At 41.3% G+C, this 24,009-nt stretch overlaps 1 protein-coding gene across 3 annotated transcripts in view; it reads right to left on the reverse strand.

Annotated features, from left to right (window-relative positions):
- The window catches only part of LOC141011735 (intermembrane lipid transfer protein VPS13B-like), a 353,303-nt gene that overhangs the window by 110,579 nt on the left and 218,715 nt on the right, over positions 1 to 24,009 (reverse strand). For all 3 annotated transcript variants that reach the window (XM_073484997.1, XM_073484995.1, XM_073484996.1), the window contains exons 32-34: positions 12,919 to 13,122; positions 7,821 to 7,947; positions 5,444 to 5,587 (exon numbers count right to left, since the gene is read on the reverse strand). In XM_073484997.1, coding sequence (XP_073341098.1) covers positions 5,444 to 5,587; positions 7,821 to 7,947; positions 12,919 to 13,122 — 475 coding nt within the window. The remainder of the gene's footprint in view (positions 1 to 5,443; positions 5,588 to 7,820; positions 7,948 to 12,918; positions 13,123 to 24,009) is intronic.

A 24,009-nucleotide genomic window follows, 5' to 3' on the forward strand; every position in this document is an offset into this window, starting at 1 on the left:
ATGGCTTAGATAAGCCGTCTTATGTGCTTTTGACGTTCAGCTAATACTCCTACATGCACGACAGCTAAATTGTTATACAAGAGGCCAGAATAGGTCACCAAGCTTCCATTCTCCCACAGTGTAATATTTAGTAGCATTTGGAGTGAAGACTGAAGTGGAGAAATGGCTTCATTTGTTTCAGAATTTTCCTTATCTGCAAACCATAGTGTTGTTTCAGAGACATTTGAGTTGTCCTTTTCTAACTGTTGACTGTTGACACCCTATTACAGAGTTGCCCTCTAATTAAAAGACAAACTAAATATTGGAAAAAGACCAGTGAGTACAAGCGCTGGTGTATCGTGTATTGTGCTTATTCCATCTTGTGAGGGCCTCATTGCATGGGGTGAATATGGTTTCAATATAACATGTTTTTGCACACCTGTGGATTGCCAGGTGCTTAGAAGGAGACCAAGGGGCGACAAAATCAGGAAAAAACTCCTACACGCTGTTCACCTCACTTGCAATGAATTTTAATCACAAGGGTAAAATGCCATTATTTTACATGACAATATGTATTTCCTTCCATCCCCTCTCTCTCCTCCTTCCTCCACCCTTTTATTGATGATGTATCACTTCCTCATTGTTGACTAATAGTCTTGCACACTGAAAGATAGCCATCCTCCCGCTCAACTCATTAGCATCACAACACAATGCATTTTAATTGTGCAAAAACCCTACAGTGTGCCATCTAACATTTTTGAAGGAGACTTGCATTTTACATTTTCAACTGAGACCATATTCGATCCATTCAATGAGCCCTTCATAACATTAAATATCAGAAAGCTTTGATTCCTCATGAGTTTCTGCAGTGCAAAACTTTAACATCTATGAAAGAAAAACCTTCACTGTCCAAACACATTCAACTGTAGAAGAGTTTGGTTGTGTGGATGATGTGCCAGTCCCAAGAGGGAAAATAAAATGAATGAGAGAAGATGAAGAGCATGGAAAAGAGAAGAAAGAGAGAAAAGAGGGGATGAAAGAAGAGTTGGATGGAGGTTAAAAGATGCATAAGACTGAGAATTAAGACAAAGTAGGTGGTAGCTGTAGATGCATACAGACTCACAATGTCAACTGATAGTATGTGATACAAAAAGGAAGTAAATAAAAGAAAAGAGAGAGAAAGAGAGGGAGAGGAAGAATGGAGATAAGGCAGGTAATGGGTGATAGAGAGGTTTTCCCCATGTGTGTTTACTAAAAACAGTAATTCAAAGGTTCCTGTGAGGCCTGATACTTAGTCCTGAACCTGGGCACTGCCTTAGTGCATGTTTGTGTGTCACTGGCATCAGTGTGTGTATGTGTGTGTTCGTGCATGAGTGTTGGAGGAAGTCTAAAGCCCTGTTTCCCATGCGTGTAATCATCCCAGGATGAGGTGGAGGATGAAGCCGAGCGGGACTTCCCCTGCACCAGAGGGTATTTTCCTCTAACACTGTGGTACAAGCACATGGCTGACCCGGGCTGTTTCTGCATGTGTGTGCGCCAGAGAGAGAAAGAGAGAGCCATGGCAACAGGCGAGCAATTTCTCAAATGTTCTCTATTATTGCTCTTTACCAGTTTGGTGGGACATTACTAAAATACTTTGGAAGCTTGTCATTGCGGCAACTGCATGACAGCCAGACAGTGATGCCAACAATGAGAGCTGACACTGTAAATCTACATTAAGGAATGGATTGCAAATAAGTGAATGATATGGTGTGTGGGTGAGAAGGAAGAAGTGGTGGTTCAAACAGAAGAGGGACTGAATCGAGAAGCTGCTGGGAAGATTTTCCCACTTTTAACCAAAGTCATTAACTTCTCTGTCTGTCTTTCTGAAGAACAAATAACGTCATAGCAGGGCTGACACACAGACTGCAAACAAACACACACAGGTCAGCTGTTCAGTCATAAAGCAGTATTACGGTACTGGCACCCAAATAAAAGGCTGCAGGCAGTTACCATGCAGAGAATGTGGAGGCCATGTGTGTGTTTGCTTATGTGTTTGGACATGTGTGTGTGCATGCGTGTGTGTGCATGCGTGTGTGTGTGTGTGTGTGTGTGTGTGTGTGTGTGTGCGTGTGTGTGAGGGTATATACACGTCTGTGTTGCTGGGTGACAGCGCCGATGACAGAGCAGTGAGATAAGTCTCAGAAGCCGCCCTGTCATCTATTCATAGCTTTGCTGGCTGTGGTACCTCCTGTTGCTGAAAGCTGCCTGATCGCAGCCCAGCCTCACTTTATCATCATTAACATCAGCCAAAAAATACAGAGATGAAGTCAAACTGTGACGGAGCGTGGCTAATGCGGCGATAAACATTCTAATAATGCAGCGACTTACAGAGCAACAAATCTGCTTATGGTCCGCTCAGAAATCATTTTGCATTTGTTTTGCATCTCAATCATGATTTTAAGTGGAAACCAACATGGGAACTGTGGGCAACTGGCTACAATGCACAGTGACACAGAGTAAACAGATTTTAAGAAAATAATAATCTAGGACAGCATCTGTATCTATGCATGGAAGAGTATTAATGATAAATGTGCGTCTGTGTGAACAGCTCAGTGAATAGAAATGAATGAAATCACGCATGAGGCTTGCACACATTGCCCACGCGCCTGGCTTGCCTCACCACTGCCAGGGAACCCAAAAGCCCCTACAAAACAAATTCATTAACCCAGACAATAAAGCACAGCTGTGACGAGCGATGGGAACTGTTTGAAATCAGTGCCCGGTATTGTGGAGAATCTGTTCAAGGCAAACAGCTTGTTCTCAAAACGCCTAGGAAAGAAGAAATGTAACAAAAAATAAAGGAGAGAGGGGGAGAGAGAGGGGAGGGGGGGGGGACTTGGAAATAACAGAGTGAGCAAGGAGCAGTGTTTAATTTAAACTCTTGCTGGGGACAGTGCTGACTGTGTGAGCGGAGATGCTTTATAGAGGCACAACAACAACATCAATTCCCCTGCACCAGATGCTCGAGATGCAGGACCTGTTTTTAATTGAATCCTTTGAACAGGTTGTATAAATGAGGTACAAACAAAACTGTCAAATACTATAAATATCATCAGGGAGATTGAGTTTGAATAAAGAAAAAGAGAGATACATGCTCCAAATCCAGATTCTGATATTATACAAACTGGCAATGGAAAACCATCCTCGCTTTATGATAATTATTGGCAACCTGTTAGCAGGGGGTGGACAGGCATCTGTTTTACTCAGTCCAGTTTGTCTATTCTAACTCTATCAAAAGTCTTTACCTGGTCCAAACTCCAAACAATGTCTGTGCACACACTACTAATATCATTTGATGGTGGTGTGTCTAATGTAATAGCAGGGGGTAGACAAGCTGCTGGCAGAGCAGACTGCGAAGGAAGAGAAACAGCCCTCGTGAGCTGAACTGAGCCATGGTATCACACGATGCTGTAGTTAAATGCACCACTAGAGGGCTCTGCAGCTTGTAGAATGAACTCCTGGAGACAGGAATACACCAGAGACAGCCATGTCTTAGTCATACTGACCTCCCTTCTGCAGGGTCCAGGCCAAGCAGCTAGACAGATGCGGTCGCCAAAGCCTTACGACACTCAGATAGATGGAGGTACAAATAGTTTTACAGAGTGTCCAAAAAAGTCAAAGCCAGACCACATTTATTGAGAGTAACCTCCATGCTCTGCAGCTGCACAGAGGTGAAGACACACATTGACTGACCTCAGTGTTAATGATACTGTTACTCTCCATAATGGCACTACTATAAAACTGAGTCGGTAAAGAACATGGTATAACGCACCTGAAATTAATCCGATACATAAAAGTAAAATTTTTCCCAACAACTGTGACCAAAAACGGAATATTAAATGAAATAAAAGAGGTATTTTCCCAAGCATATATTCTTCATTTCTTCATTCTCAATAATGGATGGATGATCATTATATTACATCACTCTGGACCCACGGGTCATTTCAATTTCACTAAATCCAGCTGAGGAAAGCAATAACACAGTGGTTAGATGTGAATTTCTGAACAAAAAGTTGACTGTTCCCATCCCCGGATAAACTGGGAAACATGGCTGGGGAAAAGAACATAACACTTTGCAGCTACCGTCACAGTGCCCTTGAGCAATACCCTTAATTCCCAGCTCCTTTGACTAGAGCTGCTCAGCACAGAAATGCACAGAAAACTGAAATCAAAGAGGGTTTTGTGTGTATGTGAGGAAGTAGTTGTGAAGCTAGTTGTTGGAAAAGTCTGAAAAGATGTTCAGTTTACATTGCCCAAGAACCAAAATTTTAGGAAGGGGGGCAACTGCATTTTTTAATTTTTAAACTGTTGCCAATAGACCTCCCAGAGTAGCTGCTCGCTGAACTTTCACATCCTGCCTTGAACCTGAATGAACCCTGTGCAGACGTTTGCTGCCCCTCAACAGAATCAAGCCATGAATCATTACGAGTCAGGGGTGAGGGCTCCGAGATCAGCCAAATCAGAACCAGATGCACAGCAGGCACCTCCTTACGACTAACTGTATATATAACTTAATAAATTAATAAATAAGGCAAACTTCACACTATGCCTTTCTCACATTTGTTTCTATAGTGTTGCACTAACATATCTGACAGAAAAAAAAGACTGAAGATTTTGATTTTAACATTTGATTCTGTGCTGCCTTGTGTGCTTTCAGATGTAGCCTGCTCTGTGTTTTCAAAGAGGATACTGCTTATGTTGTCTGTATTAGTCACTACAGCATTCTCAAGTCAGAGTCAAAGCATGTTCACTGTACTGTCCCATTAATGCATATTTTAGTTTTTCCTAGGAAGCCAACCACATCACTTCACAGAAGCCTTTACAGAGTCTGAGTCATCTGACGCAGTCGCTGCACGTCAGTTCTCACATCCTCCCGTAAAGAATCCTAAGAGGAGCAACAACAGTAAAATCACTCTGTCAACTCACTTAATTTCATCCCATTCGACCTCCTCTTCTCTCCCCAGTCCCCTTCCCTCCTCTAAGACTCCCATCCTCACCGCAGCTGGTAAATATTTTTATATTGTGTTCCATTAGAAAGCTTTATTAAGCGGTCAGACAGCGCAAATGGCGCCTGGGAGCTCCCTGTCCTGTAAACAATAGAAAGGGTCCTGAAAGCTGCAGCTGAGCACAGTGCAGCAAACTAAGGTCAAATTAGAGAACTGTCTTGCTCTGAGCGAGTAAATATTTAAATGTGTTAGATTCACCCAAAATAGTCAGGGGCAAAAGTTTGGGGTGCTGTATCGGGAAAACGGTCATGATAGATTTTTTTGGCTAAACAGGCAGAGCCCCATGCTGCAATTTATAAATGGATGTGTGTCAAACTGTGGAATTTCATGTAGATTAACAAGATGTTCATTATCAGTAAGAGAGATGTGATTTATGTGTGTGATGTGTACTCATATTTGTTTATTACACTATGTACCTCAGCACTTTTCTCAGGAGCATCCATCCCCACCATGTTGTCTCTGAAAAGCTGCTGAAGGAGCTGCACCTGGGCAATGCTGAGGTAGAAATCCAGACTGCTGGTCACATTTACCTCCAGAGAGTGGCCACACACCACCACCTCCTAGAGAGAGATGAGGGAGATAGTACAAGGGGAAATGAAAGAGGGAGGTTGGCAGACAGAGCATGAAAAACATTCAATAACACAACTGGATTTGTTTGTGACCTTACAAAGTGCTTCTCTCTTTATGCTCCTACTCTGTTTAGTTTCTATGTCCCCTCTATCTGCTCCGTTTTGCTCAGTTGTTCCCTGTTCCCCTCTTCCCTCTGTGCTCTCCAGGGTCCCACCCTCAAACCTCAGCCTGGAGGCTACATCTAACAGGATATCACTCACTAACACTTTGGGTTGAACCGCACACACATGGGCCAGACCTACAGTAACTACACACAATGGTATTTGGCCACTACTGTGTAAACCTAATCTACTCAGACCCACAGTTTAAAAACATAAAATGTACTGCTAATTTCATTCAATATCCAATCTAACACTAATATATTTGTTCTCATTTAGGTGCATAAAACATATGAAGAGTATTATCATTTTAACTATGATTTATAGTAATAGCTGTAATTTTAACACATAAAGGTCATAGAATCATAAGGTTGCAATAATAGTTACAGAACATGCTTGCTGGGGTGAATGGGAATTTAAACAGCAGCATATAGATTGTAAATCAGCGAGTGTAGGTTATAATTAACTAATTAATTATTAAATAAAGACAGCTGTTACATGTGTGTGGTAAGGGCAGGCAGTTAGAAGATATTTTATAGTGAATATGATTTTTAATAAAGAAATTGTTCAAAGTCCTGTTTGTCTTGGTACTGGCTTGGAATCTCCATATCTCAGGGAGTTATACAAATCACAGTGTGTGTGTGTGTTATGTGTGTGTGTGTCTCAGTGCAAACTATGGATTAGCTGTTAGCCATTGTCAAGGGGCACGTTAGCGTGGACGGACGAGGCATCAAAGAGGCAGGAAGTCTCAGAGAGCTGTGCCAGAAAACATCAGCTGTATAAGCAGAAAGGTTTGAACTCTGTGGGTCAAAAGCCTCCATTACATGGTGGACTAGCTGAGGGATTCCTAATGAGGAAGTTACTGTACGTTAAGAGGCAGGACGTAAATACTTCTGACATCTCACATAATCAATGTCTTTTTCTGGACAACGGATTGTGAGAGTAATGGTTACAATCATGGTTGTAACAGGTCAGGGTCAAAGGGGACACGATGTCAGTGTAAGCAGTGAACGAACTTCTGCAAAGTAGATGAAAGAAAAATATGCAACCTCTGACTGACCGTCAATTTCGTAGAAAACCATTGCTTAAAGGCAGACAGTTCACCCCAAAATCAAAAATATGTTTTTTTCTTCTTACCTGTAGTGCTATTTACTATCGCTTTGGTGTGAGTTGGCGAGTTTTGGAGATATGGGCTTTAGAGTTGTGGTGCTCAAAGCACCAAAAAAAAAACATTAGAGAACTTAACAGATATGTATCGTTACATAAATCTTGACTTGGTCATTCAAGATAACCCACAGACCTTGTTGTGAGCAGCTTCATGTAGGAACTATTTTCTCTCTATCAAACAATAGCCACCAACTGCGTCACTGCACAGAAGAAAACATGCATCTACTCATGGAATAGAGGCACATGCTCATGATAGTGCAGGATCTAAACATGATCCCCGATGAAGGCCACTAGGCTGAAATATTAGTATGGTGGTTGACATGGCCAGAATAAATTGGTGCTATTGAGATCGGTCAACTTTGTCTTGAATATTTGTGTGTGCGCTACCTTAATACATTTTGGTATTCAGCAGTTGGAATATATGTAGGCCTTCTGTGTGGTGATACCGTTGGAGGGTGTAGCTTGGTAGAAATAAAATAGCTCCTGCATGAAACTGCTCACAACAAGGTCTGTGGGTTATCTTGGGTAACTGGATCATGATCAGAATGAATTTATGAGCACCACAAGCTGAGTGCCATCTAGTTCATTTCTATTCAAGAGAAGCCAGACATCTCTACAGCTGATATCTCCAAAACTTGACAACTCAAACAAAAAGAATCTACATGGATAAATAGCACCACAGGTAAAATATGCATTTTTTTTTGGGGTGGAACTATCCCTTTAAGCAAATCCCTATGTCTTTAAGATTGGTTGCCATTAATGATCAGATATCAAAGTTTGATGTTAAACATATGCCATAATTTTTTTTTTTACTGTTTCATTAGTTTGTCCCAGTAAAGATGAGTTCACTCTTCAAATATGAATACTTTGTAAACAGCTGTGTTGAGTCGTTACTGACCTCTGCTTGTCCGCAGTCTGGGGACAGATTCTTGCTGAAGATGATGGCTGGGGCAGCAGTCACCCGGACAGAAAAGTCAGTTAGGATTGGTGTCAGGATGGCCCGCCGCTCCTGGTGCCTCCTGATACTGAAAGAAGACACATACAGAAACTGTTAGCAAACACTTCAGACTGGCTCCATAACTTAATATTCTGTTTAAAACCTATGGGAGGAATCTGGATATCATTACTGTGATTAAGGTTCTCCAGTTAGAGAGTTACATATTCTGTCAAACAGGTAAACATATAATAAGGCTGCAAATAATAACTGTTTTCATTCTAGAATAATCTGTTGATTATTTTCTCCATTAATCAATTAGTTGTTTAGTCCATAAAAGGTGAAAAATATCAATCTGTATTTCCTAAAGCCCGAGATGACATCCTGAAATGTCTTGCTTTGTCTACAACCCAAAGACATTCAGTTTTCTGTCATAGAGAACCAGAAAATATTCACATTTAAGAAGCTGGATTCAGAGAAATGTATCCTTTCCCATCTTATTTCGATTAAATTGAAGATCAAAATAGTTGATGAATAATTTAATAGCTGCAAATAATCGATTAATTGTTACAGCTCTAATGTTTAATGTAGCAACTGGACATTTTCATTTAAAAAGTATCAATTACTGAATTATATTTGAGTAAAAAGTGGATAGTCCTGCTGTTGAAGTCATTCTAGCATTACACTGGAATAGAAACAGAAACCATAAGGGATCATGTATTCACTAACATCCCCCCAACCTTTATTTACTAATAATGTGTTATGATTACCAGACGTAAAATATTTGTTAGACTGTTCCATCTGCCTACGACTGACAAGTCAACACAACACAGTCAAAACCACAAAATGTTCAAAACTGAGCTTTTGTTTTGCCTTTAGCTGACAGGCAGACACACATTTCAAACATGCTCTGGCTTTTTAAATTCAAACCAGTAGGACGAAAAGCTGAACTCACAACAAGAGACTTCAAAATAGATTTTTTCTTGCAGGCCAGACCTGTGAAATATTCCCAGAAGTGAGCTTTTTCAAATTTCTGGTCTAACACATTTGAGCTGGAAGCTTGAGTATGGTTACAGAGACAGAGTGAGACGTTATTTGACAAGTCTCAATTGGGAACACCCCTTAATTGTATACACACGATCAAATGGAGACCTTCTCACATCAACTCTCTCCATTTCACTAATGTTCATTCCCACAATCAAGTCATATTTGTGGGAACATTTGTTAGAAGTAAAACAAATATACCAGTGGGCTTTATAAGGTGGTGTTAATTGCCACATCTGCTGCTATTAAAACAATCAAGTGGTACGACTTCCAATATTTATAGTTGGCTAGGATTATAAAAGGCCCCATTTCTAGGTGGCCTAGAGTACAGTACTTAACCAGAGTAATATCATATTCACTTCTGCTACACAAATGTGCATTACCAGTGCCCTTAAGGGATTATTTTCTGACACATTTCTTTGCATAGAGACTTTGAGGGAGGCCTAATTCGGAGGTGAAATGATCTGTGAGGCCAATTGGTGTTGGCTAATCTCCCCTCAGACAGGGATTGAAACAATGAGTGTCTCGTTGCAGGGGACAGGTGCTATCATTCATCAGCAAGGCTAGGGAGGCGTGAGGCTCAGTTTACCAGTAACATGGGGTCCTCTGACTGGGCTGGAGAACTCTGTGACTGTGTGTGTGTGCCTTTGAATGGGCGTGGTGCAAAGTACAAAAGACGAAAAGAATGATTTTGTTTCCATGCAAAGCCACACAGTGTGTACAGTAAATGTAGATATCAGCAACATGGACAAAAAGAGAGAGGCCTGCACTGGGTGGCTGACAGGCAGGGCGATGGAGAGAGTTCACGGCTCCATGACACAAGGTCTTTCCTAGCCGGCAACTACACACTGTGATGAGGACAGATCCTGTCAGTGGATCCATGTTGCTGGAATTTCCTCACAAAACCTCAGGAAGCCAACTGAAGCCACTGCAGATCTGCAACTACTGGAATTGAACCCGAAAAACTGAGGAGTGAACATGCCACGAGTCCAAAGCTGGAGAGGGAGAGGGGGGTATCGATGTAGGGAACAAGGGAAAGGTGTGAACTTTGGAAGTGGTGTGTGTCAAAACTTGTTACAACCGAGGTGGTGTACTTCTGCGGGTGATTGCAGCAGACAAGTAAAGCTGTGAACTTGACTCTCCTTTCCACAGAGTGTTGGAACATTCTAAATCACATGTTCAGTTATGACTCCGTTGTGGTGGTGGCTGATGGTGAGGTATACAGTGTATGGAGCACACAGCAGTGCAGTAAAGCAAAGCCCATTTTCCAACAGAACCTACTGCGCTGCTCCTGCCACAGCAAGGAGAAAGGGGAACAAGGAGGCAACCACAGCCACCCTGAATGATTTGTTTTGGAAGCTAGGACTGATAGTTAGGGTGAAATTCAAATCCTCAGCAACAACAACAGCTTTGACCTGGTCAGCATGAGCATACAGAAGCTTACTGGTGTGAATCTTAATTATTAAGGATATAAAAATGAGAAAAGAAGCTAAAAATGTTAAAGCTAAAAACATCCTGATTATTGGATGATTCATTACTACAACACTCTCCACAAGCACCTAGTCACTGTCAAACTAAAGTGACCTTTGTAACAGTATAATACTGTGTCAATCCTTTGAATACTGTTAAGCTACACGTTAGGTCATCCCGTGATCAACTTCTGAATACAAATCCAGACCCGCAGCTATAGTATGTCTTAAGAAAGTTCAGTCTACTCAAAAGGCATTCAGCATCTTCTGGAGCCCAAAGTGTGAGCCCAAAATCTCACTTCATTGCCCTGTTAGACAATCTGGCCTTGGCACAAGGCCCATGCAGCCGTTTTCATCGACCGAGAGACAAATTGAGAGTAAAAAGAAAAAATTAATGTGAGTGGACTGAGCCCCAGTAGTCCCTTGCTCATATGGGCTCGTCAGACTAAGAGTGTGAGACTCTAATGCAGGTCCAAGTCCGCTACTTACTATAAAAGGGCTGTTTTACAACAGACCCAGGCTGCCACGGTTAGAGAATGAACAAATGAGGATTTTGGGATAGATGGTCAATACTAGTGGGGAGACAGAGGGAGAGTAAAAAGTTCAGGGTGGTCCGGTGATTAGAAGCACCATCCCATAGGTCCACTCCTTGTTGAAATGTCAAAAGCTCCTCTTACTTGCTCATTTTGAGTCACTCTGGCTGACAACATCGAAATGACTACATGATCGCTTTTGCCATTCTTTCATACTGATGTTTGCCCCATTTCTTACACAAGTTTTAAGCTCAAAAAGGTGTAGTCAGCACCTTGAAGGTGGGCAGAAATGCAACATAATATTCCTAATTATTTTGTCATTAGTGTGTATAATAACCTGAAACTAAGAATCGTCATGCTTCATTACCTTTGAAAGAGCCTTTTATATCTAAAGAGGGAGCGGGTCCTCTTCCATGCCATGTTCCATTTTTATACAGTAACCCCAAAATTGACAAACACTGGCTCCAGAGAGGGCCATTTGCAAATTTTTTACCCGTTTTTGGTGGGTAGCATAGGAGAGGGGAAGATGAGCAGTGTTCAGTTGGATGCAGTCTGCAACCTCACATCCAGATCACACTAAATCCTAAGTCTAAATCTGCCTAAAAATATGTATGAGCTCAACCTGGAGGAGTTAAAAAAATCAAACTTTTTAAAATTTTGCCCATTTTTGCCTTAATTTGACAATAACCAACAGAGAGCTGGCAGGAAATTAGGGGACAGAAATGAGTGTGTTTGTATACACAGAGTAAAGAAATATCAATTTTTATGATGAGTAAGTATGATTGTCTAGTGTGTCTGTGTGTGAAAGGTGTGTGTTTCAGCTCTAATGACCTGAGAGCTCTTAGTCTCAATCAGACCTGTGTTGACTCTGTGCTGCATTCTTCAACACTGGCTTATTTTTTGTTGACAGGGAACAAATCTGGACTCTGTGATTCTGTGATTTTTGGACGTGTTCCCTTTCAAAACATGAGCGGAAAAATAGGATGTGTGGCCAAACAGGCTGTTACACTTGTGCTTGTTTTAGCTCCCAGGTCCATAAAAAAATGACAGGGTTTGTAATTATGACTGTGCATGGAGAGGCTCCATGATAGGGAGCTAACTCAATAACTACATGCTGCTCCCACATCAGGACTGATGAGATACATCTTGGGACATTTGCAGCAGATAATACACACAGCACCTGACTCAGGGTGTAACGATGTAATCTAGCAGCAATGCCAATTTTATTTCCTGTGGTTATTGTAAGGGATTCATCCAAATGCAACAATATAGCTCTTTAAGGTGTTTTAATAATTGAATGGCATAGAGGCCTCAGTATGAGAGAGCTCAGTATGCAAGGCTTTGTCTTTACAGATATTATGTCTTACTATTAAGACTTACTGGTGATGAAAAACATCAAAACATGCTTTTGTGGAAAATGCTCATCACATTTTTAAGAGTCCAAAGTGACAGCTGCAAATAGCTTCCTTTTTCCACCCAACAGTCTAACACCCAAAGACTCATCATTTACTGCCATAAATGCAAAATAAAGCCTGCAAGTCCTTACATTTGCTGGAGCCAGCAAATGTTAGACATTCTTGCTTGAAAAAAGAAAGAAACAATCAATTATCAAAATAGATCATTTCCTTTTGAGTGACTAATTTTTTGCAGCTCTAGCAGTTAGCAAATAGTTGTGTTGTGTAGGTGCTTGTGGTGGAAGTGGTTGCTGCATATATATGCAACAATGATTGCTGCATATATAACAGATGACAGAACATTTTGTAAAGTCTGTTGAGATAGAGCTGTTGATATAGTCCCAAATGCAATTTAATTCTGTTGGTTGAACGTTCACAATTTTACAATGTATACACCAAGATTTCTGTTCAAAATGCACCAACAATTATTTACTATATTAACAGAAACAAAAATCCCCAAAAAAAACCTTCTGTGTCAATAATTTCCTTGGTACCAATGTATCATTTGAACAACAATCATACAGCATCATCTTCCCCTCAGTCTTAAAATGCAAATACTGACCTGCTGGCCATGTTCCACTCGAGGGCCGGGTTCTGGGAGCTCCTCTCACTCTCCACTGACACACCTCCTTTGATTCCTTCCTTCTCTGGCTTGAGTTGCTCCCACTGAGCCGTTCCGATGTTGATGGACTGGAGGTCGACCTGGTACTGACGGTCCTCCACCTCTGAACCTGGGTCACGCAGGATGCCGAGGTTCAATGCACGTCTAGAGCGAAGAGAGATAAAAAAAAAAAAAAAAAAGTCTATTTAGCTGAGTCACTTTATAAATTATGTTGTTCAATAAAAATTATTCATGCTGGCAATAGACAAGGCTTTTGCTTTAACTCATCATTCTGCAGAAAATACTGATGGCACAGTATAATAGCTGTGGAAAAATGACACCATCCTTGTATAGATTGGTTCCTTATAAACCTCACTCTCACTATGCTGTTCGTCCTGCCACAGGGCTGGATTTTTCCCAGAAAATCAGAGGTTGAATTGTGGCATTGTTCCCCTTGGTCACTATCCCCAGGTAACAGTGGTACAACTGGAGTAACTGTAGAAACTCTACACTGCAAAAGAAAAAGAACCTTGCTGATGGAGGAGGCAAGGAAGGCAAAGTTGTATCAAAGTCTGTACATGTTTCCCCTCAGCACTAGGACCTAAGATGGTTCAAAACCAGCATTCCTTTCATTAAATCAGTCAGTAATGAAACCTGCCTACTTGTTACCACAATCACGTGATATACTCTGCTTTTTCATAGCACTAATATCAGGGTTTCTTGGTCAAATATTGGATTCTAATGGTTCTTTTCTGCTTTGGAAGATAGCCAGGCTGCTAGCAGTAGCAATGTTGCCAACGCTGTCTTTGCAACAGTGGGGCCAACAGCAATTCCACTTTATTCTTAACTTAATATGAGATCAGGTTGACAACATATTGCAGTGGGTATTGCACATACACATTCAAAAAACGTGTCTTAGCACAACTAACTTAAATGTATAAAACATTCATAGATTTTATTTATTGTTGTGAGGGTCACAGTTGGGCTGTACTTTATATAGTCAATTACGATGAAGTACATGACTCCAGGAGTAAAGCAGGTAGTCTGTTATACTGAACCAGTAAAGAGGTTCTGGCAGGAGCCCCTAACCACTGCTGACTTCTTTCTTCCCTCTGCCCACTCAGTGGTTTAGTAGCAAAAGTTTCTTACAGGATGATTTATGGCTAAATCAAAGCCTCTGGTACTTGTACAGCCAGGGCTTGAATAAATAACCCCAGGCCTCAGGTGAAATCATTTGCTTTTTATAAAGTTCTGATTTATGCCAGCTTATCATTGGCAGTAAACATTACTTGAACCCCTGGCTGGACAGCACAGTAGTCTAGAGACTGGGGCTCTTACTGCCTCTCTCTTTCTATTTCTGTCTACAGAAACACAGGACTTCTGCAGTATACACAAACTGTAATAAGTTAGTAGAAGAGATGTAGAGATATGTCAGGAGCAGGCAATGCCGTCTCTGTAGTCGAACTGCTACAGTTAAATGAGCAAACACCGTCCGATCAGCGCCAAGAAAAAATGATGTCATGTATTTTGCCTTTGAGAGACAAGATCCTGACGAATTCACGAGGCAAAAGAAGTAATCAAAATTCAACATCTGCATATGACATCAGGGCTTTCGGTTCGTTATGATATGTTTATTTGTGCTGGTGAATTCAAATGAGAGCTTAAATGGTATAAATAAGGATTTAAAATGGCTACAGATGTAGCGGCAGCTTGAGTAGTCCTATTTGTTTCGGCAACGTCAATGGCAATTTTCATATAGCGTTTCCCTCCCTTAGCCACACTGGAAAGGCCTCTACCAGAGCGTGATGTTATGACAATAAGCACTGAATACAAAAGCAATGGCAATGGGAGATCAGAGGTGTATAACTGGATTTAGTTGGATTTGTTGACATACAAACAAGTGAAACAGATCCTTAATCAACATTTGGAACCACATTTATCAACAGAGTATAATATAAATCAAACCAAGAGCCCTGTAAGATTTGGGTGGGATGTGTCAGTCTAGATTCATTAGGGCTTTTGTAACAGTACCTCCATCACCCTCCCCAACCCCAAACTGTATTTTTCACATTAAACAAACCACAGTTACCTCATATGCTTTCCAAATTATCTCTTAACTTCAGCTTATTTAGGAGACTCTCTTACTCACAATCAACATTACATGGGAGTCTGCAGCCAAGTCTCTGCATTGCCGAGCTGCAGGGTCATCTCCAATGACATAAATAAATATGATAAACATTTGTCTTGGTCATGCAGCCAGTGGAAACCTTTGTGATTTAATATCAAAAGACATATTTCAGCCAATCGCAGGAAACGAGAGAGCTTCATTTCTGACAAATGAGGAGGGGAGGAATTTTGGAAGTTCCCCTTGGGGTGCAATAATAATTGAAGCCAGATTTTCTTGCTGTACATGTGGGGGGAAAACACTGGAGGTTTGACATATTTGATTGGTCATGTGAAGACCACACTGCTTGGCCAAGAGGAATCAGAGAATGCACTGGGAAAGCACGGCACTTGCTCTGCCCACCAAACACACGGACGAACTAAAAACATACAGAGCAAGGCAGGTGGAACACACCCTTCTGCTGGGTCTCACATGCCATTATCAGACATCTGCCTGCCACTACCATGTGGGAAAGATGGAGCAAAGTGAAAATAACAAGTCATAAATGACATGCTTTTACAGATGAGGAAGGCAGGGAGGGAGGGAAGGGAGAGAGCGGGGAGAGACATTTTTCTCAAACACAAGTACTTAGTTTTTGCCCTTGTTCCTGAGCCAACCTTATTTTAATTGCAGGAAAAGACCACAGAAACATTATTTTTTACGACAAAATTCTGCTATTTATAAAAACGGATCAAAAGCTCTGCAGTAAGAACGCTCTGTTTCATGGCATTCATGGCTATTATTTTAAAAAACATTTCTCCCTCCTCTGACACAATTTAAACCCAATTTGAGTCTGAAAAGCCACTGGCCCGATTTCGCATCAGAGCTGAAATATGAGGGCTCCCTTCCAACGTTATTATGGCTCAAAGTCAAAGCCTCCATCCAATTCAAGCCCTCCAGTGGGAAACAGCAGACAAAATAGTGAAGCCATGGCAGTGTTATGTATGTAGAATGCAGGACTTGGAAAGAGCGATTCACTGGTACTTCATCACTGAGAAAAAAAAATGATGTTCCAAATTCCATTGAACAGAAGATATGCAGACACACATTTACAAATGGACAATTAATTGCAAGTTATGTTCCTCTGTTTAACATTCTTTGGGTGTATGCATGTGCTGGGCAGAGCATCAATCATGATTTGTGTTATTAAGTGGATGTGTGGGAGGAGTGAGTGCTTAACATGTAGCAGATTTGGGTTGTGTATTGAAGTGGTAATGAGATTCAAGGAGGAACCTTTTGGGCACATGCAGAACACACCGCTTAACGCTCACATTAGGTAATGCCCATGTATATACTGATAAACGGCAAAAGAGCTCATGCAGAGACACACTGCTGCTGCATGCCATGGAGGCATTAGGCGTAACCAGTGAAGGATTTACTTTGCTGCTGCACACAACTTTGAAATAACATCCAGACTTGGGATATAGAACTTGCACGATAGGAGAGAACGGATTGTAAGAAAAATAAAGTGAAATACATTTAAAGAGGGTTCCACAGACACAGACTCATATTGAACAGAGCCAATGGGTAAATAAGTAAAAGAGCTTGTTGAGAAAGAGTGAAAGTGGAATCTTGGGAGAGCCTGATTACCATGCTAAGGTTCTGAAGGCTAACTGTGGTTCAAGGTTGTAAAACAAACCACAGTGGGATCTGGTTGAGGCTCAATGGTAGGAGTGTGGGAGCAGTGGGCTGTGTTATACAGTCTTGCCGAAGGGATCCTGTGGGGCAGAGTGTATCCTGGCCCTTGGCTTTAAATGTCCTCCCACCTTCTCCTCTCAAGCTCCATCAATCCCCCTGTCCCCATACCCTGCCCCAAGCTGGTGGGGCAGGAAGCACCAGGGTAATACCAAGCGCCGCTGGCTTCTGGATCTCGTCACTCTGAAACCCGCAACCTGAACCCACAACCCCGGACCTGTTTTTCACTCCATTTCCCCAACAATCACATGCAATACATGTCTGCTTACACGTTCAACAGAGGAAGGAGTGTATGCATGTGTCTGTGAGTGTGTGCTGAAGAGAGATGGGGCCCTCTGTTTCTACTCTCCTGGTCGAACACATGTACTGAGTAGAAATTTCATTGAGATCTCAGACTTAATTCGGCCAAGTCAAGCTAAATTAGGTTTGTACACAGATGTGCTTTATTTCACGAGTGTTCCATGTTCTTTGTTTTGAGCAGACCCCAACTACTGTATATTTGAAATGAGAGAGCACATGCTGCATGAAACACTAACAGTGCACGTCTGACTGTGTCGTTTAATTTTGTGGCGGGGTCTCCACCACTTCATTAAAATGCAAAAGTAACATCCAAGAGGCAAAGAGTTTTTGTGAGACCAGCATAAATGGTATCACTCATCCATAAATTCTAAAAGAGAAAGTTTTCAATTGAGGTTTTGATAATCCTTCCTGTGGCTCCCAATGTTATTAGCCGAACATCATTAGCACCCAGCAGCTCCTTCATGGTATTTCTGTTGTGGAGAGGCCAAAGCTGCACAGTGGCTTCTCAATCTGCTTGCTATGACTCCCAGTGGCTTAAAGCGGAGTCCCACTGGGCCTGTGTGTGTGCCGAGGGGGAATTCATAAGCATTATGATTCATGAAACTTGCAATTACTTAGTGAGTTAAGCACCCCTGCCTACGGTGGTCCGCTCTGAATTGCCAGAAATTCTGCAAATTTTGAGCTGTGGATTTATGACCCCAGTCAAGTCCAATTGCTGTTAATTTGCATCTACCAATTATAGTAATTAAGGCTCTGAATTAGAACACTGAGCAGCCCTCGGAGTGCGAGGGGAAAATGATGTCGTGGAACATGGCGAGTCAGCATAATATAAGACCCAGATTTTGAGACCGCTGCTACTAAAATCATTTTTGATGGCTAGAGCTTTTTCGACAGAAGTCTAACACAGTCACAGAAACAACATAATATCCAAGACAACAACGCCGCGACAATGCTCCAAATTTGTTGGCGATAACAAAGTACTTACTTGTCAAGTACAACAATACAAAGTCGATTTTTTTCACACTGGCACAATAGGCAATACACATAATTTGCTGCTTTCCTGCATTGTGTCAAGGCTTTGATGTACTGATAAATTCCCATGACAAAAACTCAAACATCTATTCTTTTTCAGCCCAACAGCATTACTCATCTCCACTGCTGCTCCCAACAGAAGCCTGTTATTCATTAGTCTGATTGCAACTTAAAGACACCCGTTCTCAACCAATTATATTATATTTACACAAGAGCTTAGCAGGAAACTATTACTTCTATATACAATACAAGCAGGGCTTAGCTCAACCTCATACCACCCTCATGACAATGGTACATGATAATAAGGAGCTGGAAGAAACAGAAGAAGGCCCCCCGTTTACAATGACATGGTGTATACCAAAAGTCAGTATTTGATTTCAACATATCTTAATTACAGGAGTCATGTATCTCCTGCGTAGTTTACATGTCAGAGAAGTTATATTGTTATAAACACAGTCGGTATTAGACGTGTTGCTCTGAAGACACTGGCTAACATGTGCTCGCCATGATGGCCTGTTAAAGATGTCAGTCTGCCCGTGTAATTTATAGGCTCATCATGTACTAATTCAAAAATCTGCTTCTTGCATCAGACTTCCATGATGCAAAGAAGCCACGAGTGAAGACTGAACAGATATTTCACTTGGCTTTGGCTGATGTGTGTTTCATGGAATTCACACAGGCCAATGACTATACAAATTACACTGCTAATCTTTCATCATATTCCATGATTCACTGTACAGTAAAAACATACAGTTTGCTACAATCCCGGAGTGAACACTTAGTCATTTATTAACACATTAAAACAAGAAAGTATTTTTAAAGCCGTATAATATCCCATGTCCTTGGCTGTGCATCAGTCAGACTATTGATGCAACTCCAGACTTACATTTCAGTCTTTAGTATTCTGCAGTTTGTCCCTGCTAATAGCACTGCAAGGGCCATTTACTGAAACGTACAGATGTCGTCTCATCTCTACTGCTTCTGTTCTGCTTCACTTTAAAATACACACGCACACACACAATTGCACGCACATGCACGCCATACGCACACGCGCGCGCGCGCACGCACACACACACACACACACACACACACACACACACACACACACACACACACACACACACACACACTTTGCCTGGTCTGTTTAGCTTTAACTTTTCTCTTCTACTGCTTCTGCTTGTGTGTAGCTCTAGGAACGGAACATTCCTGGTTAACAGGGACATTAATTCACTGGCTTTTTAAGGGCACTGACTTCTCACCAGCGATGGGATGTAACCAAGTACATTTACTGAAGTACTTTCCATTTTCCTCTACTTTATACTTCCACTCCACTACATTTTGGAGGCAAATACAGTATTCTTTACTCACTACACTGATTTGATAAGTTTAGTAACTGGTTACTCAGATTGCATGATACATCAGAGCCAAAGTAACACATTTTTAAATCTAATTTATGTTATCAGCAATTGGATTAAAAAAACACTGATTCTGGTAATTTAGAAAAAATTGATCCAAGGGTCAACTGACTATCGGCCCATAGTATACAGTATTTGCAGTCAAGTATGGCTTTTGGTTACTTTATACAAAACTGCTTCTCACTTGATGCCTTCATACAGTTGGTACACCTGTAGTGGATCGACTGAAAAAGGCACCTATAGTCCTCATCTGTGAACAACTGAAGCTGTAACTGACAGTTTGTGTGTGTGTGTGTGTGTTTGTGTGTGTGTGTCTGTGTCTTGTGCGCATCAGTCCGTCTTAGATCTTCAACTACAATATGTTCACTTGAACTTTCTGCTGAGAATTAGTCATCTGTGTGTGTGTATCACTGAAGGACAAAGCTACCATTTTTCCCATAAAACTGAGTGGGCTGGTGCTTGTGAAATCACTTCCTCTGTTAGCAGTAACAGATTTGATATGCTTCCTCCCGGCTCTGAAAACGGACATAATGTTGCTTTTATAAAACATGTCAGGCAGAGTTTTAGCAGCGGGTCCCTGATGCAGAGGTGTGAAGGGAATGCCTCGCTGACTTCCTCAGACCTCAGATTGAAACCAGATTTGTGTCCCCACCAAGCAATTTCACAATGACGTAATCCCACCGCCTTTTTAATTTGAGAGGCCTTATCTTTAATTAATCGCTAAACACATGCGTGGAATAGATTATTCATAACTGGCTGCAGTAGGGAACATGGCAGGAGTAGCCAAGGATCTGGCTTGCCCTCATATGCAGTCATTTTCATCAAGCTAAAGTAGAACAGGCGCATACCTCAATGCTACTTTTACACTAATTAAAGGAAAATGATCCTTTTGCTGAAGGAAGATTCAAGATCCAAGTCTGTTCCTGGTCTTTGGCAAGGCACTCAGGGGGTTCACTGGTCTGATTGACAAAGCCTGAAGTGAATAAATCCTCTTTTAAAACATGAAGGAGTCAGGATCACAAAGGACCAAAATCATTTATTCCAGCTGACGCAGTTTCAAGTAGATTGACAATAATAGATGATGCAGTGAGAACAATACTTGTACAGCTGCACCTCACATGTTGTATCAGTCATGCGGTCCAGATTGTCACAACAGAAGAATACATGGAGCAGATTCCTCTTCTAATTCCCAAATATTAGAATTTACACATAACTGTTGAGTACACGTACGCTGGACTATCAGGACAAACAGGCGTAAAAGCATACATAAACATGAAAAAAAAAATCTATGGCCAAGCTGGAAACTTATTGTGCATTAAAACATAATGCTCACATGCACAGGCACATGTTCACTCTAAGATATGAGTCTCAAACCAAGATGGTTACAGTCTTCAGAGCATTCCTTGTGATTTACTCCTGCACATAAATTGTACAATTCATGCTCCGGCGAGGAGGGTGTTTTATGGAGCTGTAAAATTAGGCCCACTTTATGGATCCAGCAGCATGAGCCACTACTGTTTTTTCCACTTGATATTGATTAAGCGATTCAGGATTGCCAAGCTGCTTCGCATTACTACGCACAGATGCGAATTGTGTGTATTTTTGAAGATGCTCATTTTTATCTGTGAAAATGAGGGTCTTTGGCAGAGCGCTTTGAAGTTGATTACACATTGTTTACAGCAATTATTGAATTCTGACGAATGTTTAAAGCAACCAGATTACATATCAAGGCCTTATCCTTCTTCGGATAAAGAATGAACATTTTCCTAAACAAAGTCAGGGAAATGATGGCCATATTTGATTAGGTTAACGTATGCAACAGGTTTAGCAGACAGGCTGAACAAACATGTAATCCGATAGCTGAAACAGTAGGTCCTTCTCGTTGATGTTTGCCTTGACCTTAAACAACATTTTGTTCTAATTCAAATTTCCTTCCAGCAAACAAAGGGCGGAATGAAACTGAATACAATGACTTGCTGCTGGAAGCTCCCACATAATAGAATTAAAAACTTATGTCTAAATCACAAGCTTTGAGGAGAGACAGGTCGGACTTATGACAATATGAAAGAAGCTTAGAAACCCCCGGTGGAGCCCAATACACCACGACTACAACCATCTTCTCATGAGATAGTGTCCAAATACTTTTAAGTCAGCAAGGAAAAACAGCACAAAATAATTACAATGATCTGGGGCACACATGCTTCCTACATCAGCTAATTCTTCCTCCCATATAAATGACTGCAGAGCCAGTGTTTATAATTCTGAAGCGGATCTCGCATTCATCCAAACCGCTGAGTGTATTTATACAAAGTGACATTTCTATATGAGAGATTTCCCTCTTTTCCCCCCTAACTGTGGAAATCACATGGGGGGAGTGAACTCCTGTACTTACCTAATTCCACTACTGATGCTGTCGATTTGGGGCGGGAGAGGGAGGGAAGAATGGAGAAAAAGTATAGAAACGGCATGGGAGAAGAAGACTGTGAGAGAAAAGACTGTAACTACATTTAAAAGCACAAGAAAGACAATGTAAATGTACCACAGAAGCAGTTAAAGAGGGGGGTTAATAGACTGAGATGAATGCAACTTAGTTATTAGTCTGAGAATGTAAACTGAAGGTAAATGATTTCAGTATAAAAAAGAGCTTAAAGGTGTCAGAGCACTACATTTTCTCAACCCTAGAACTTTCTTTTTCCTATGCATGCCGTGCACTGCATTATGCTGCACAGAGGCTGCAGATTAGCTGTTTGTGTCAGAGTTTCAGGAATCTATTGAAGAGACAACAAATACAGGAAAATAAAAAAAATGTAATTATGACAACAATAACTAAATGCTGTTCAATGTGGAGACAAGAGGATACCTGTAAGTGGTGGGTTCAGCAGTTCACTTCAGCAGGTGTCTATCTGGCTTATCTGGCAGTGGTTTTGTGTAATTCTCTTCAAGAAAAATGATTAATGAAAAAAATATAGTGCCAGAGGAAAGGGCTGTCTGACAGCAAGGTAAAATGGTAAAAATATTCTAAACATAGCATACACTCAAACTGATACAAATTGTTTAGGGTGTGCTTTTATGTTGGTGGCTGGAATATGTTTTGCTGCTGACCTCCTCTACAGCAGTGCCTCCTTCCTGCAGTACCCCTGTCTGTTCCTCCAGCAGGCCAACCACCATCTAACTGTAGGTAACACTTTCACTATGATAAGTACCTCTACAACCCCACTCAGAAAATCCGAACTATCCCTTTAAAGATGGCTCATTTCTATTTAAGTGTCCCAATAAGCCATGACAGTGCGACAGTCATGGCTCACTTTATGTGCCACTAGTGCAAATTCATGATTTATAAATCTACAGCAGAGATGCAAGTTAAGCATGCACAGTCTTCTAATCCCTCCATTTAGAATGATCAGGAAACATGTTAACACTAATCACTATCCATAACGGGTGGGACCGTTTCTTCCCTGGCTGATTTCTGTTCTGTTCAGTGGTGTCATCAAATAAGCTTGCTTGTCATTACGCCCATCCCACTGCTTAATTTGCAAGTCAAATGATCCAACTTTTGTGGGTTAAATGGGGTGAAAGTTTTCCACACTTCCTGTAAAAAATGTAGTGTAAAAAGGGAGAGAGAAGTTGAACAGATTATAAGTAATAGACGGAAAAGTCTTGTGAGATCTGGTGTAATTAGAATGCTCTCAACAGGTTGCAGAAATGGCTACATATCAGAAACCTTCAAGAGGTGAGACTTGGAATAAAGGCTGCATTCAATCAGCATCATCTGGAGCCTGTCAAACTGAACATGTGCAATGACAGTGTTCTCTAGGAATCAGCCTGAGCTTGATTGTCTCTGTGCTTGCTGGTACTGCATCTTGTTCCAATAAGGAGGAAGAACCATGCAGAATGTAAGAACCACAAAGGGGAAAGAGAAGCTAATGGGTATGAATGTCATGGAAAGTGACAGATGGGGAAACTGCTGTGTGAGACAAAGGATGAGTAGAAAGACTAAATTGTAGTAATTAAGGAAGGGTGCATAAAAGAGGGACAATTAAAGAAAAATTAAAAGAGCCACATTCATGTGGATGATAACATTGATAGTTTCCTGCTGCAACACCTCTGCCCCTGGCTTTCCGCTCTCTCTTTTGTTGCTGCTTATCTTGAATCATCTTTATCATCTTTGCAAAATTCCCTCAGCAATCATTTTCTACTCTTCTTTCAGTATCCTTCACTCTCTCCTCCCTCTCCTAACATATCCTCTCTTGCCAGTCTGTGTTTTGGTACAGTGACTCCAGAACAGTGGGGAGGAAGTGGCCCCTGCAGGCCAGGCTCCTGACAAACCACAACTCTAAACAGGCAGTACTGTGAAAATATGGCATTCAAAAAACACCATGCCAAAACTTCTGACCGCCACGCCAACATCCAAACAGCTGCAGGCACTGAAAACCTTTAATGAGAAAA

The sequence above is a fragment of the Pagrus major genome, chromosome 17 (assembly GCF_040436345.1).
Source record: "Pagrus major chromosome 17, Pma_NU_1.0".
Classification (NCBI taxonomy): Eukaryota; Metazoa; Chordata; class Actinopteri; order Spariformes; family Sparidae; genus Pagrus; species Pagrus major.